We start from the raw sequence: 14,797 nt of genomic DNA on the forward strand, positions 1-14,797 counted from the left end.
TTGGTAGCTCACACCTGTAATCCTAGCTACTCAGGAGGTTGAGATCTGAGGATCACATTTCTTTTTTTTTTTCACATTTCTTTTTTTTTTATTGTATTAGTAGAAGGGTTACATGATATTTGCCAGATAGAAGGTGCATTAATTCACATACATTGATACCCTTTCACATGTCTTGGTACCCATTTCCCTCCCCCCCCACACACCCTGAGGATCACATTTCAAAGCCAGCACAGGCACTACAAAGCCATGACACTCTTTTTTTTTTTTTTTTTTTTTTGCCAGTCCTGGGCTTGGGCTCAGGGCCTGAGCACTGTCCTTGGATTTTCTCAAGGCTAGAGCTCTACCACTTGAGCCTCAGCAGCACTTCCGGCTTTTTTTCTATGTATGTGGTACCAAGGAATCAAACCCCGGTCTTCATGCATGCTAGGCAAGCACTTTAACCACTAGGCCAAACTCCCGGCCCCAGCCATGAGACTCTTACCTCCAATTAACCCCCAGAAAAATGGTAAGTGGGCTTGGCTCAATGGTAGGGCAGTAGCCTTGAGTTGAAGAGCTCTGGAACAACATCCAGGCCAAGTGGAAGCCCCCATGACCTACAAAAATAAAAAACAAAACAAGAACTTTTGGGAGGTTGAGGGAATTGGGGAAATTCAGGATTGGGGATATGAAAATGAAAAATGAGAGTCTGTGAACAAGTATAAGGGAATGAATGGCTTTCACCCATTTGATACTCGCCAAGGCTGAGAGGCCAGTTCTGTTGTTGTTTGCCAGTGTTGGGCCTTGTACTCAGGGCCTGGGCACTGTCCTTCGGCCTTCTCAAGGCCAGCGCTCTATCATTTGAGCCACATCACCACTTCTAGCTTTTTCTGTGTATGTGGTAGTGAGAAATCGGCTCCAAGGCTTCTAGCTTTCTACCATTTAGACCAGGCTGCTGGCCCCTGAGCAGTCAATTCTATTTTGTCTGACTCTTCCAGAGGCTTCCTCAAAATTCTTTCCAAGTTCTCTCCCTTCTTTTGTAGCTCCCCACAATAATGTCCATGTTTCCCCACATATTAAAGCAACAAAGATATGCCTTCACTTACTCATTAGAAGTCTAGTACTGGTTTCTTCTACTGTTTCGTGTTCTTCCTGGGAAAGGTAATGCCATGCTAATCGGTGGCAGCCTCTCAGGAGTGAGTATGCCATCGTCCTCTGTGGCCACCCAAAGCGTATCATCTGTTTTTGGTTCCCACTCCCACAAACACACTTTTTTTTTTTTTCTGGTCAGTCATGGGATCTGAACTCTGGGCCTGGGCATTGCTCTTGTGCTCTTCAGCTCAATCTTACCACCCAACCCCTTGCGCCACAGCACCACTTCTGGTTTTGTAGTGGTTAACTTTTATATATATATATATTTTTATTGTAATTAATAGAAGGGTTACATGATATTTGCCAGGTAAATGGTGCCTTAATTCCCACACATTGATACCCTTTCACATGTCATGGTCCCCATGTAGTGGTTAATTTGCTGTAAATCCTATGGACTTTTGTGCCTGGGCTGGCTTTGAACTGTGATCCTCAGATCTCAGTCTCCTCAGTAGCTATAATTACAGGCAAGACCCATCCCCTCCCCCCCTTTATTAACCAGTCCTATGGCTTGAACTTGGGGCCTGTACACTGTCCCTAAGTCTCTTTGTGTTCAAGGCCACAGTGCCACTTCCGTCTTTTTCTATGCAGTTTATTGGAGATGAGTCTCCCAGACTTTTCTTACCAGGCTAGCTTTGAAAGTGTGACCTTCAGATTTCAGTCTACCGAGCAGCTAGGCATAGAGGGGTGAGCCACCAGTGCCCAATAGATATGTTAATTGTGCATATAAAACAAACTTTACTGATCATTTATGTAAGGTGATGTTAGATTTGACTGTAAGACCATACTGAGTTTGGAAAATACTTTGGAGTTTTTGGTTTTGTTTTGTTTTGCTAGACCTTGAGCTTGAATTCTGGCCTGAGCTTGTCCCTGGGCTTTCTCAAGGCTAGAGCTCTACCACTGAGCCACAGCACCACTTCCGGCTTTTTCTGTGTATGTGGTACCAAGAAATGGAACCTGGGTCTTTGCTAGGCGAGCATTCTACTTCTAGGCCAATTTCCCGGTCCCTTTTTTTGTTTGCTTGTTCTTTGGTTTTTTGTCTGTGCCAGTACTGGGGTTTGAAGTCAAGACCTGGATACTCTCCCTCAGTGCTTCCACTCAAGAATAGCACACTACCACTTGAGCCATAGCAATATTTCTGACTTTCTGCTGTTCATTTGGAAATCAGATTCCCACAGAATTTCTTGTCCAGGCTGGCTTGTAGTCCTTAGATCTCAGTCTTCTGAGTAGCTAGATTTTATAGGTATGAGCCACCAGTGTCTGTCTTTAAAAATACATTTTTTAAATATAAAGTTTCAGGGGCCAGTGGTTTGGCCTAGTGGTAGAGTGCTTGCCTACCTTGCACGAAGACCCGAGTTCAATTCCTCAGTACCACATACGTAGAAAAAGCCAGAAGTGGTGCTAAGGCTAAAGGGTAGAGCTCTAGCCTTGAGAAAAAGCCAAGGACAGTGCACACACCCTGAGGTCAAGCTCAGGATTGGCAAAAAATAAAATAAAAAATACATATGCAACTTCACTTCAATTCCCAAAGGAAAAGGAACTAGATGCTATAAATATTGTAATTTTGTCTGCTCTCTTCTTTTTTTTTTTTCCTGGTCACTGGACTTGAATTCTAGGCCTGGCTTCTGTTCCTGAGCTCTTCACCTCAAGGCTAGCCCTCTGCCACCTGAGCCACAGCTCCACTTCTGTTTTTTCTGAGTATGTTGTACTGAGGAATCAATCCCAGGGCTTCATGCATGCTAGACAAGCACTCTACCACTCGGCTCCCCTCCCAGCCCAATGGCAGCAATTTTTACTTCTGACACAGGGATGTTAAACACAGATTTCCACATGAACCCTACGTGAGGAATTTGCAAGTAACACATCCAGCCTGATCCTTCACAGCTGTGTTTTTGTTCTTTCTCCTTCTTTTCCTCCTAGTTTCTATTTTCACCGGTTCCAACACTTTTCCCCAAAGAACAGCAAAGAATGACCAAGTACCAGGTGAGTGCGACATTCAGTAGCACAGTTTGCCTAGAAAACTCAGTTTTTTTAAGAACATGCATTTCAGCCAGGCACCAGAGGCTCACAGGTGTTATTTTAGCTACTCAGGCTGAGATCTGAGGATCATAGTTGGAAGCCAGCCAAGGAGGAAAGTCCATAAGACTCATATGTCATAAAACACTCAAAAAAGGCTGAAGTGGTGCTATAGCTCAAGTGGCAGACCACTTGCCTCAAGAAAAATAAGCTCAGAGACAGCCCACAGGCCCATCGTTTAAACTCCAGGACAGGAAAAAAAAAACAACAAAAGACGTGCATTTGGGTTGGTGCCAGTGGCTCACACATGTAATCCTAGATATGTAGGAGGCTGAGAAATGAAGATCGAAGTGTGAAACTATCTTTGGCAGGAAAGTCCATGCAGGGGGGAATAAAAAAACAGAAGTACCACTGCTACTCAAGTAGAATAACATAAGCCATGGGCAAAAAACTCCAGAATGGGGGCTGGGAGTTTGGTCTAGTAGTAGAGTGCTTGCCTAGTATGCACAGGTTCAATTCCTCAGTAGCACATACACTGAAAAAAGCCAGAAGTGGTATTCTGGCTTGAGTGGTAGAAAGCTGGTATTCAGAAAGCCCAAGGATGGAGCTCAGGCCCTGATTTCAAGCCCCAGGACTGGCAAAAACAAAACAAAACAAAAAACCCTCCAGAATGGCACCCAGGCCAAGATTTCAAGACAAGACCCGGTACTGCAAAATAAATTCGATAGATAGATAGATCGATAGACAGACAGACAGACAGACAGAGAACCTGCACTTTGTCACAGGTTGCGTTCTTGGAGATGCAGTTTACCACAGTTATTTATGAAGCAGGCTCTTAGGTACCTGTAAGGCCATGAAGGAAGCAGGAATGGGCACAGAAAGGTGTGAGAGGTTTCAGCTAATGCCACAATGTACTGCACAGCTCGATGAGCCTCAGAATTGTCTCAGACTGAACTTAGGGGCTTTTGTTTGGACCCAGTGGTATGCACTTGTCACTCCAGAGACACAGGCACACAGCAGTAGGATTACAGCTTTGACTGTACTTGGTGGAGATGAGGACAATGACACCCAGAAGGCTAAGCAGCTCGCCTAGAACCAGAGGTCAGTGACTGAGCTGGTGGCCAATCTCAGCCAATCTGACCTCTATCTGATACTTGGCCTCTCACACGTTTGTTCTCTGGGCCATAAAGCAGAGGCTGTCCACAGCAGTTTACTATCTGGTCCAACCTCCATCTTCCTACATTGTTCTGTTCTTTGACTCCCTGCTAAATTCTCCTGCTGCTGGCTTACATGTTAGTGTGCCATGGGGCTGTGTTCCTCAAAGACAGAACCGGTTCTGTGCTGATGATTGGCACAGCTTTAGCTCCATCTACGTAGATTGTTCCTTTTTTGGGGGGGGCGGGGATGAGGAGTGCAGTCCAGGGGCTTGAACTCAGGGCCTGAAACCGTCCCTGAGCTTCTTTGTACTCAAGGCCAGGATGCTGCCACTTGAACCACAGTGCTACTTCTGGCTTTCTCAGTGTATGTGGTACTGAGGAATTGAACCAGGGCTTCATGCATGCTAAGCAAGCACTCTACCACTAAGCTACATTCCCAGTCCCCCATCAAGGTAGATTCTAACACAAAACTGCCCTGTCGCTACCTGCCTGCCTGCCACGAGTCTGCTTTTCTATGTCACTTGCAGTGAGAACCTCTAAGATTAAAATACCTCACCACCCTTTCTCCCCTGCCCCATATATATTTCAGCTTCTGCAGAAACCTGTCTCATTCAAAGATGTGGTGGTGGGCTTCACACACCAGGAGTGGCATCGACTAACTCCAGCTCAGAGGGCTCTGTACCGGGATGTGATGTTGGAGACATATAGCAACCTGGTCTCCGTGGGTAAGGAGCAGACTCCCCACACACTTCCCATCAGCTTTTCACCACCTTGGCTTTGTCAGTCACTGAAAGGAACAGAAGTAGCCCAAGCGTCTGAAGCAGCCGACCCACGTGAGCTCATGCCTTTTCTCCTAGCTGCAGTGGAGGCTGAGCTCTGAATCAAAGCCCCCTGAGCAGAAATGTAAGGCTCTTGTCTCCAGTGAGCCACTCAGAAAGACTGGAAGTGGAGGTGCAGCTCAGAGTGGTACAATGCTATCCTTGAGTGAAAAAGCTAAAGGGACAATACCCAGGCATTGAGTTCAAGCCCCAGGACTGGCACACACACACACACACACACACACACACAATTGAAGCTGAGTGAAGTGAAATTACTTGTTCACAGTCACTAAAGTGAAGCCAGCATGTAAACCCCAGCAGCCTGGGTTCAGATCACATTTCCCAGTCTGCTGCTGTGCTGCCCCAGTGAGACTGGTGTGGAGTCTTAGTGGTCCTGGGTTAGTAGTTCAGATTGGCTCAGGAGGATAAGTATCTATTCCCCTGCACATAGTGATCTACCAGAGAGCTCTGACCGCTGCCTGCGAGGTTGAAAGGCTATGTATAGGCTTTGATTCAAAGCTGGGTCATTTTCCCTGGAACAGGATATGAAGGCACCAAGCCAGATGTGATCCTCAGGCTTGAAGAGAAAAAAGCCCCGTGGATCTGTGAGGCAGCATGCCCCAGTTGTCACTGGCCAGGTAAGTGTGGCAGGGCCACTGCGGGAGGCTTCTGAAGTTTTGTTTAGGATCCCGCTTGTATCACCTTAATATTTTTCTGAGTTCTTCAGACTTCTTGATGACCTTTCAAACTCCCCCAGAGCCCCTACAGCTAGCAAGGTCTTCCTTCTGCCTCTACTTGTTGTTTTTGTTGTGTTGTCCTCTTCTGGGGCTTGAACTCAGGCCCTGGGTACTGTCCAAGAGCTCTTTTGTTCAAGGGTAGAACTCTACCTCTTTAGCTCCTCTTCTGGGTTTCAGGTTTTAATTGAAGATAAGTCTCATGGACTTTCCTGCCTGGGTTGGCTTCAAACCATGATCCTCAGATCTCAGTCTCTTGAGTAGCTAGGATTACAAGCATGATCCACCCGTTCCTGGCTGTAATACTTTTAAGCTACTGCTCCATCTCATTCATAAAAGAATTCTTCTTTGGGCCAGGAATTTGGTCTAGCCATAGAAGGCTTGCCTAGAATGCATGAAAACCCGTGTTCGATTCCTTGGTACTACATACATACAAAAGCCACAAGTGGTGCTGTGGCTCAAATGGTAGAGCTCTAACCTTGAAGAAAGCCCAAGGACAGTGCTCAGGACTGGCAAAAAAAGAATGTTCCCTTATGAATTATGCCTTTGGTCCTGTATATCCCTTAAACTTGAGTGCAGTTTTACATAGCTTTATTCCAGATCATACTAAGTCTAGAGATTCATGAGGATTTATACTTTTCCAGAAAACATCTGGCAAGTTAACATCCAGAGGAAAAAGCAGCCAGACAACCTGTTGAGACAAACAGTGCACATCAGGAAGAAAACACTGCCAAGGGGAAAAAAACGCAAAGGCAGGAAGAATGGAAGAGCCTCTCTTCTTAATCGTGATCTTTCCGCTTCAATTCAGAGCCTCAGTAACTGGGATCCTTGTGGCAAAACGGAGAGACATCATTTAGACGTGATTGATTTTCAGAGAAACTGTGCACACAGACAGGAGTGTTTTGAGTCCAGGAAGTTGTTACAGGAAACAGTCAACTCTAGAAGACATGGCAGAGAAACATCCTGCAGATGTGGTTCCGGTGGCAAATCTCTCGGCCACAGTCCAGCACTGCTGTATAAACCAGCAGGAACCCCCATTTGTGCTGTGTACAAACCAAAAAGAGTCCCAAAGACTGAGAAACCTCATGTCTGTGAATGTGGAAAAACCTTCTGCTACAAGTCTGAGTTCATTAGACATCAGAGACGTCACACAGGGGAGAAGCCCTATGGATGTATTGAGTGTGGGAAAGCCTTTTCCCATAAGTCCACTCTCAGCAAACATCAGAGAATTCACACCGGGGTGAGGCCTTTTAAATGCTTCTTCTGTGGGAAAGCTTTCACCCAGAAGTCCCACCGCACAGAGCATCAGAGAACGCACACAGGAGAGAGACCCTTTGGGTGTGGTGAGTGTGGGAAGTCCTTTGGTGAGAAATCTTATCTCAGTGTTCATCGAAAGATGCACACAGGAGAAAGACCTCATCGTTGCAAAGAATGTGGGAAGTCCTTTAGTCATAAGTCATACCTCAATAAACATTGTATGACCCATACAGGAGAAAAACCCTATGGATGCAATAAATGTGGCAAAGCTTTCTACCAGAAGACAAATCTCACTAGACATCAGAAAATTCACATTAGAAAGGCAGCCCACAGGAGCGGGAACCTCAGCATTGGAGGAATGCCTTGATCAAGATTCATACTTTCAGGCTGGGAATGTGGCTTAGTAGTAGAGTGTTTGCCTAGCATGCATAAATCCCTGGATTCCCTCCACCCTACCAAATAAACAGAGAATTCTGAAAGTGGCACTTTGGATCCAGTGATAGAGTGCTAGCCTTTAGTAAAAAATGCTCAGGGACGTTGTGGGGAAGCTCTACAATGAGAAAACAAAATTACCTAGGTGCTGGTGTGTTTCTGATTACAATCCTAGATACTCTGGAGGCTAAGATCTGAGAATCACAACTCAAGGCCAACCCAGGCAGGAAAGCCTGTGAGAATCTTATCTCCAGTTAACCACCAAAAAGCCTGTAGTGGTATTGAGGGTAAGTGACAGCAGCAATAGCCTTGAGTGAAAAAAATCAGGGATAATGCCTAGGGTATGAGTTCAAACCCCAGGTGTGGAAAAACAAAAAAACACTTTCAATGGGAATAGAAAAATGTATTGATATTACAGTTTGTTGTTGGTGGTAGTCCTAGGGCTTGAACTCAGGGCCTGAGCGCTGTCCTTAAGCTCTTTTGCTCAAGGCTACCTCTATGACACCTTGAGATACAGCTCCATTTCCAGATTTCTCAGATTGACTGGAGATAAGAGTCTCACAGTTCAGGAGTGTGGAGTGTGGTCAGAGTTAGAGTGCTTGCCTAGCTTTCACAAAGCCCTGGATTCTATTCCTCTGCACCACATACACAGAAAAAGGCAGAAGTGGTGCTATTGCTCAAATGGCAGAACGCTAGTCTTGACCAAAAGGGCTCAAGGACAGTGCCCAGCCAATGAAAAAAAAAAACAAAAACAGTCTTACAGACTTTCTAACCTGGGCTGGCTTTGCATCACAATCCTTAGATCTTAGCCTCATGAGTGGCTAGAATCACAGGTTTGAGCTCCAGCACCTGGACATATTAGAAATCATTGAATTTGGACAAAGCATTTTATTATGACGGAAATCTTATTCTCACTATGAACAAAGTTTTATACAAATGAATATAGGAAATACTTTATAAAATTGAAATTTTGTTATAGCCTGAAATTTAAGGTATACTAAATAGAATAATACAGAAAGAATTCATGAAGGGACCTTGAAATATATATGTATGTATATATACATATGTATATGTACTCATATATAAAACATTGCATAGTACACTGTTTGCATATGTCCTGGAGATTAAAACTCTGGGCTTAGGCTCTAGACAGAGATCCATTTCCACTTTTTTTTTTTTTTGCCAGTCCTGGGCTTGAGCTCAGGGCCTGAGCACTGTTCTTGGACTTTTTCAAGGCTAGAGCTCTACCACTGAGCCTCAGCACCACTTCCAGCTTTTTTCTATGTATGTGGTACCGAGGAATCGAACCCGGGTCTTTGTGCATGCTAGGCAAGCACTTGAACCACTAGGCCAAACTCGCGGCCCCTCTAGTTTTTGTTGTTGTTGTTTTTTATATTAATTAAAGCTAAGATTCTGATGGAATGTCCTTGTCTAGGCTGGCTTTGAACGGCAGTCCTCAGATCTCAGCCTCATAAGCAGCTAGGATTACAGGTGTGAGCCACTGGTGCCAGGCTTGCACTACAGCTTATGAATATTCTATGAATGTTAATTTCCTGTTATGTCATTGCAATAGGGGAAGCTGGACAAAAAGGCTTTCTTAATATGAATTCAATATAAATAAAAACAAGTGATTTCTCTTAGCTATTAAGTTTCTGTGTCTTTTTGTTCTTCAGAACTTTACTTTTCATGTTATTCCAGGGATATCCTGGTGTGAGATAGGGAAAGGCTAGAGAACAACTTATCCTGTCTCCTCCTCAGAATGAAAGACCCACGGAGACCCGCACCCAAGGACGCACACAGGGACCACTGGATGCAATAGGCAAGAGGATTTTATTCGGGCATATGCTTGGGCTTCTCAGGTACACGTGACCTCGAGATCCATGAGGTTCGGGTCAGTGGCTGAGAGAGCCCCCATCTGTCTCGGGAGTAACTTTTTATACAGTTCTACAGTCCATTATAACAGAGTCCGCGCTTTTACAGCCAATAAGTTTAAAGTATTACAGCAAGGTCTGCACGCAGGCAGCCAATCCTTGGGAAACAAGTTATACATTTTGACCAATAATTGCTCAGACAGGGCCCGGTGGGAAATTTGTCCTTTGTATGGGGAAGAGACCCTTATCTGAGTTAGCACATGTTGTTTGTTCTTTTCAAGGCCCAGGATGCTGGTTGGCTGCAGGATTCAGATAACAGGCCATGGGCAGTTGCCCTTTGCCGTAATCCCAGGCCTCGAGGAGGAGGAGGGGTCTTCCAAGCAACCTCCCAGGGAAAGTGTTACATGGCGGGGGTTTAAACAATTTGTACAGAGGCCAGAAACAGCTTGGTCAGGCACAGAAGTCTGCTCCTTAACTATATGGGCTAGCAGGGTCTTCGCGCTGAGTAGCACATTCCAATGGGCCCGCGGTCCTGGGGAAAATGACCCTTGTCCTGTTATAGCATTAGCTCCTTTCGAGGCCTGGATGGTGCTACTGCCGGCTAGTTGTCGACTACAGATAGCAGCAGAGCAAACGGGACGTTACAGATAACAGAACAAGCAGGACATGGGCTAAGCTTGTAAAAACTACTGCCATGGGGAAGGGGCAGGGTCGGGTTTTACACAAGTTCCTGCCCAGTTATGAGAGGTACGGGTATTAGTAAGGCGTGCTTACAAACTATTAAAAAGCGCCCTCATTCTGAAGCAGCAGCCGTCTTGTTGTCCATGTAAGCTGCCCAGGGTATAGAGATGAGAAATAACTACCCCCAGACCCAAAATTATTCCCCATCAGTAAGCAGAATGAAAATCCCCAAGGACCCAGAGGCTGCACAAACAGGAACTTCTGAGCCCTAGTCAGCCATTGTTCACACAGATGTCCATAAGCTCCAGGAACCAACCTATTTGGTGTCAAAATTAGATTACACGTATAGCATTGTATAACATTAGTTTCCCAAACCATAAAACTACTCTCTGACAGTTGAATGGGACCCAGCGTCTGAGAACTTCCCGTTGGTTTCCACCAGCCTGGGAAGCTCCCCAATCCCCATCTTATCTCATCCGACCACCTGATGGGTGTAAATCTGTGACATTTGCCTTTCAGGAGACTGTGTAAACCCTGACTGTCAGCCTCTCCCCTGCACCTCACAGCATCACTGCTTTGAGGTGTGAGTGAACAAGTTGCTTGCCGGCTCCCTTAATCTATGGCCAACTTGCCACCGTTCCTTAGTTAGCAAAAGCATGAGTTAAACTTTAAGATGACAGCACTATGGTTCTGACCTGGGGTCTCTCAAGAAAATACAAACAAAGCCAGTAGTTTCTACATTTAGAAATGATTTCCATTTATTTATTTATTTATTTATTTATTTGCCAGTCCTGGGCTTGAGCTCAGGGCCTGAGCACTGTCCTTGGACTTTCTCAAGGCTAGAGCTCTACCACTTGAGCCTCAGGACCACTTCCGGCTTTTTGGTATGTATGTGGTACCAAGGAATCGAACCCGGGTCTTCGCGCATGCTAGGCAAGCACTTTAACCACTAGGCCAAACTCCCGGCCTGATTTCCTTTTATTTAGTATCTCAAACTGCCCCCGCCTACAGGGTAGTCAACTAGAGCTCGAGGAGGAGTAGACCTGAATGAGAGACAAACCAGAGAAAGGAGACCAAGACAGTATTCTGATCAAGGTCTCAATCTTTGTTTTTGCACAGCAGAATATATAAGTTTAGCAGAAAGGTGATTGACGCAAGTAGGTTGCCTAGTAATATTGCTTAGTAACCATCTCTATACAACATGTACCGGAAACAGGTCTAGGGAGGGGGTCAGAAGGTGGCCAAAGTGTTTGCCAAACAGGATACATAAATCAAGTTCTTTTTGCTTACAGAATATTGTAGTTGGGTGGTCATGGAAGGGGGAGTAGAAACAATAAGTGATTCTTTCAAGTTACATACAGTCTTACAGTTACTAAGTTCTTTTAGTTTATTACTAAGTTCTTTCAGCTTACAGAAACTTATAGTTTCTGGATGTCATAGCAACAGCTGTTTGGTTCCCAGCATCACACTACAAACTTAACTTGCTAAAAAAGGAAACACACTAACAACTGGGAGCACACTCTCCTCCCCTTGAACTGTTGGCTCAAGAATGTGCCTGCATGGGCCCCAGACCCCAGGAAGCACAGTCAAATAGAAACTTGTGGTTAAACAAACATAGCAGCAAGTTCCATGCTTATGCAGTTTTCTTTATCTGGTGCAAACATCCTGCCACCTGGTCCTTATCCAAGCAGTTCCTGGATTCACTCCTCTACCCTAGCCCCTCCTGTCTCTCCTGGAGGAGCATATAAACCCCTGTGTGAAAAATAAAATTTGCAGCTTGATCAGTGAAGAGCTGTAGCTAAAAATGAAGAGCCAAAGCTGAAAAGTTATAGCTAGTCCAAATTCATCTTGTTAGAACTACCTCCATCTTGCAGACAGCTGGGAGATAATTTCCCCTAAACCCTTCTCAGAAAGATTACAAAGTGCCATAAGCTATTCGCTCAGAGACTTAGTGGAGACATTGGGAATTTGTCCCCAAGTCAGCAGCTGTGCTTTACAACTGTTTATAGTTAATAAAGCAGATAAGGGGTTAAGGAGTCCATCAATGTAAGGGTTAATTAACTAAAATATTGTGAAAATGGAAATTCCCCAAACTTATTTGTTCTGTACTATAAAAACCGTGCTGACTCTGTGTTCGGGGCCTCCAAGTGTCTCTGACTTTTGCACATGGAGGACCAAGCTCGAGCTTGCTAATAAATGACTCATTGCAGTTTGCATTGATCCTTGGTCTCTGGCGATCCATTCATGGCGGTTTCAAGTTTCTGGGCAATATAATCAGAACGCTTGTCTTGCTGCCTTTTTGTCTCCTGTCTAATTCCTCCCTCTAGGTTCTTGGCCCTAGTTGACTGTCCCCCTGGACTGGACAAACAACTATATTCCCTGCCTCTACCAAGATACTCAGTGTTAAAACCTTGGTTATATATGCATGCAAACCTTTTGTTCATATAAACATACATATGTGTGCTGGCTTCAGCAGCACATATACTAAAATTGGAATGATACAGATTAGCATGGCCCCTGCGCAAGGATGACAAGCAAATTCATGAAGCATTACTTTTTTTTTGTTTTTATTTGTGGGTCCTGGGGCTTGAGCCCTGCCTGGGCACAGTCCTTGAGCTCTATAACTCAATGTTGTCAACCTAACCCTGGGCCTGGGTGTAGTCACTGAGGTCTACAGTTTAAGAGTATCATCCCTACCCTGGAGCCATCCCTACTGTTTTCTAGTGCCTAATTGGAGATAAGGTCTTTTTGTGCCCCAGCTGGCTTTGAACCTTGAACCTCAGATCTCAGTCTCCTGAGTAACTAGGGTTACAGGCGTGAGCCACTGGGCCGGCGCATTCCACATTTTTTATGCACAATGGAATTCTATACTACCATCAGAAAGAATGACATCGTCCCATTTGTAAGAAAATGGAAAGACTTGGAAAAAAATCATATTAAGTAAAATAAGCCAGACCCAGGCTGCATGCTTTCCCTCATTTGTAATAATTAGTACACATCTAGGACTCTCCTAGCAGAGGATTACAGTAGCGGAAAAACCTAGATACATAAGGTCATACAGAATGAGGCTAAATGAAAGGTCTCTAGGATATGGAAACAGCTTTATCTTGAGTGATTGTTGTTCTTAATGTACATATTATTTCTCTTCTCCTATGTTGTCTTTTGGGTAATCTCATATTGTTACTGCATCTGACTTTTTGATTTGTTTATTTGAAATAGGAAAGGGAAGGGGAGAAAACAAGATGATTGAAAGGGATGGGGGGAGGGAAATGGGGAGAAAACCATGAGAAGGGGTATCAATGTGTGAGAAGTAATGCACCTACCATCTGGCTCATGTAACTGTAGCCTCTATATTACCTCCATAATAAAAAATACAGGTGTGTATGTGTATACACACAAATATACACACACATATACAAATATATAATAGAAACGTACATTATGCAAATGGGCTGCTTTCACTCAATATATCAAAAGCATTCCTACATATTAGAATTCAGCTCCTTTTGACCTTACCCTAGACCAAATGTTTTTACTCACTTACATGAGACAGTAGATATGATTCAATCTTTTACGTATTTTTCTTTTTCTTTTTGGTGTGGGTCATGGGGCTGGTGACATGGATGTGTCTCTGAGCTCTACAGCTCTAGGCTATTGCCCTACCCCTGGGCCTGGGCATTGTCCTTGAGCTCTTCAGCTCTAGGCTACTGCCTTATCTTTGAGCCAAACCCCACTTCCCGTTTTTCTATAGGTTAATTGGGAGATAGGAGTCACAGATGCTGCTGGGTGTGGCTGAGATGCCATGCTTTGAGCTGTGTCGCCAGTATTGTGAAACTTCCTGGCTTTATCGCTTCTTGTTTAACTGATCTGTTTAACTGTTTTGTACGAATGAAACCCCTGGCAGTTGCCTGTTTTTAACAGAGTGTATAAGACTGGAACTAGAAATAAATGAAGCTGCAGTCTTAAGCTACAGTCTGAGGCTGCAGTCTTAAACTGTAGACCTCCAAACCTTATCTGTTTCTTGTGTTTTTCTTCTCATCCTTGGAAGGATCCCTTACTGGAGTTCCCCTAAATACAGAGAGGCCCCTTGGCCACCTCTCTCCCATCCCCTACAGGCATTTTCCTGACAAAGGAGTACTTGACTCAAGCTGGGGGCTGTAAATTCCCTGATAACAGAGCTCAGATTACAAAACCAGTAGAACCAGCTGGAGTAACCAGAACTGCTCTGCCCCCTGCCCCCTTCCCCTGCCAGGAAGCTCCCTCCCTCTCCTGAGTCCTCTGAGCAGTGAGCCAGAAGCCCTGCGAGACGATAGGTCAGCTCAAACAGCTAACGTGTCAGTGGCTGTCCCAGCTGTCACTCAAGTAGGTTGCGCTTCCATTGGCCACCTGTGTGTGGCCACGCCCAACCACCGGGCTGGTAGCCTGTGAGAGGAGGCGGGCTGTCTCTTTCCCTCCGACCAGTCGGCGGGATTCTCCGTGCCGGGCGCGGAATCGAACTCTGTTTAACTTCCGCTTTTGTGGAGGACTCGTTCCTTGGATCACGGACCCTAAGATTGGGGCACTGGACCTTCACCATCCTCACCCCCTACATCAGGAATCTCACCTTGTGGCCGGCTGGCTCGGGCAAGTGGCACCCGAACAGGGAGCTGCAAACCTGGGACCGCGGTAGGGGACCCCGGCTGGGGTGAGTGGCTCGTGCTCAGGAA

The 14,797-nt window shown here is 45.2% G+C and overlaps 1 protein-coding gene and 1 non-coding gene across 7 annotated transcripts in view; both read left to right on the forward strand.

Annotated features, from left to right (window-relative positions):
* Positions 1 to 8,291, forward strand: part of LOC150043919 (zinc finger protein 793-like) — a 34,741-nt gene extending 26,450 nt beyond the window's left edge. For 4 of the 6 annotated variants that reach the window (XM_090322641.1, XM_090322643.1, XM_090322642.1 and 1 more), the window contains 4 exons: positions 3,046 to 3,108; positions 4,888 to 5,023; positions 5,659 to 5,754; positions 6,495 to 8,291. In XM_090322641.1, coding sequence (XP_090178767.1) covers positions 3,094 to 3,108; positions 4,888 to 5,023; positions 5,659 to 5,754; positions 6,495 to 7,474 — 1,227 coding nt within the window. In that variant the 5' untranslated portion in view covers positions 3,046 to 3,093 and the 3' untranslated portion in view covers positions 7,475 to 8,291. Of the gene's footprint in view, positions 1 to 1,505; positions 3,109 to 4,887; positions 5,024 to 5,658; positions 5,755 to 6,494 lie in introns of those variants that run through there. The other 2 variants (XM_090322646.1, XM_090322644.1) reach the window with 2 other exon arrangements.
* Positions 8,292 to 12,551: 4,260 nt separating this feature from the next.
* On the forward strand, positions 12,552 to 12,653 carry LOC150043921 (U6 spliceosomal RNA). The gene has a single exon (XR_016533431.1). It is a non-coding gene; the product is annotated as a U6 spliceosomal RNA (small nuclear RNA).
* Positions 12,654 to 14,797: the final 2,144 nt, after the last annotated feature.

Source organism: Megascapheus bottae, chromosome 31, assembly GCF_031878675.1.
Source record: "Megascapheus bottae isolate mThoBot1 chromosome 31, mThoBot2.hap1, whole genome shotgun sequence".
In the NCBI taxonomy this organism is placed as follows: domain Eukaryota; kingdom Metazoa; phylum Chordata; class Mammalia; order Rodentia; family Geomyidae; genus Megascapheus; species Megascapheus bottae.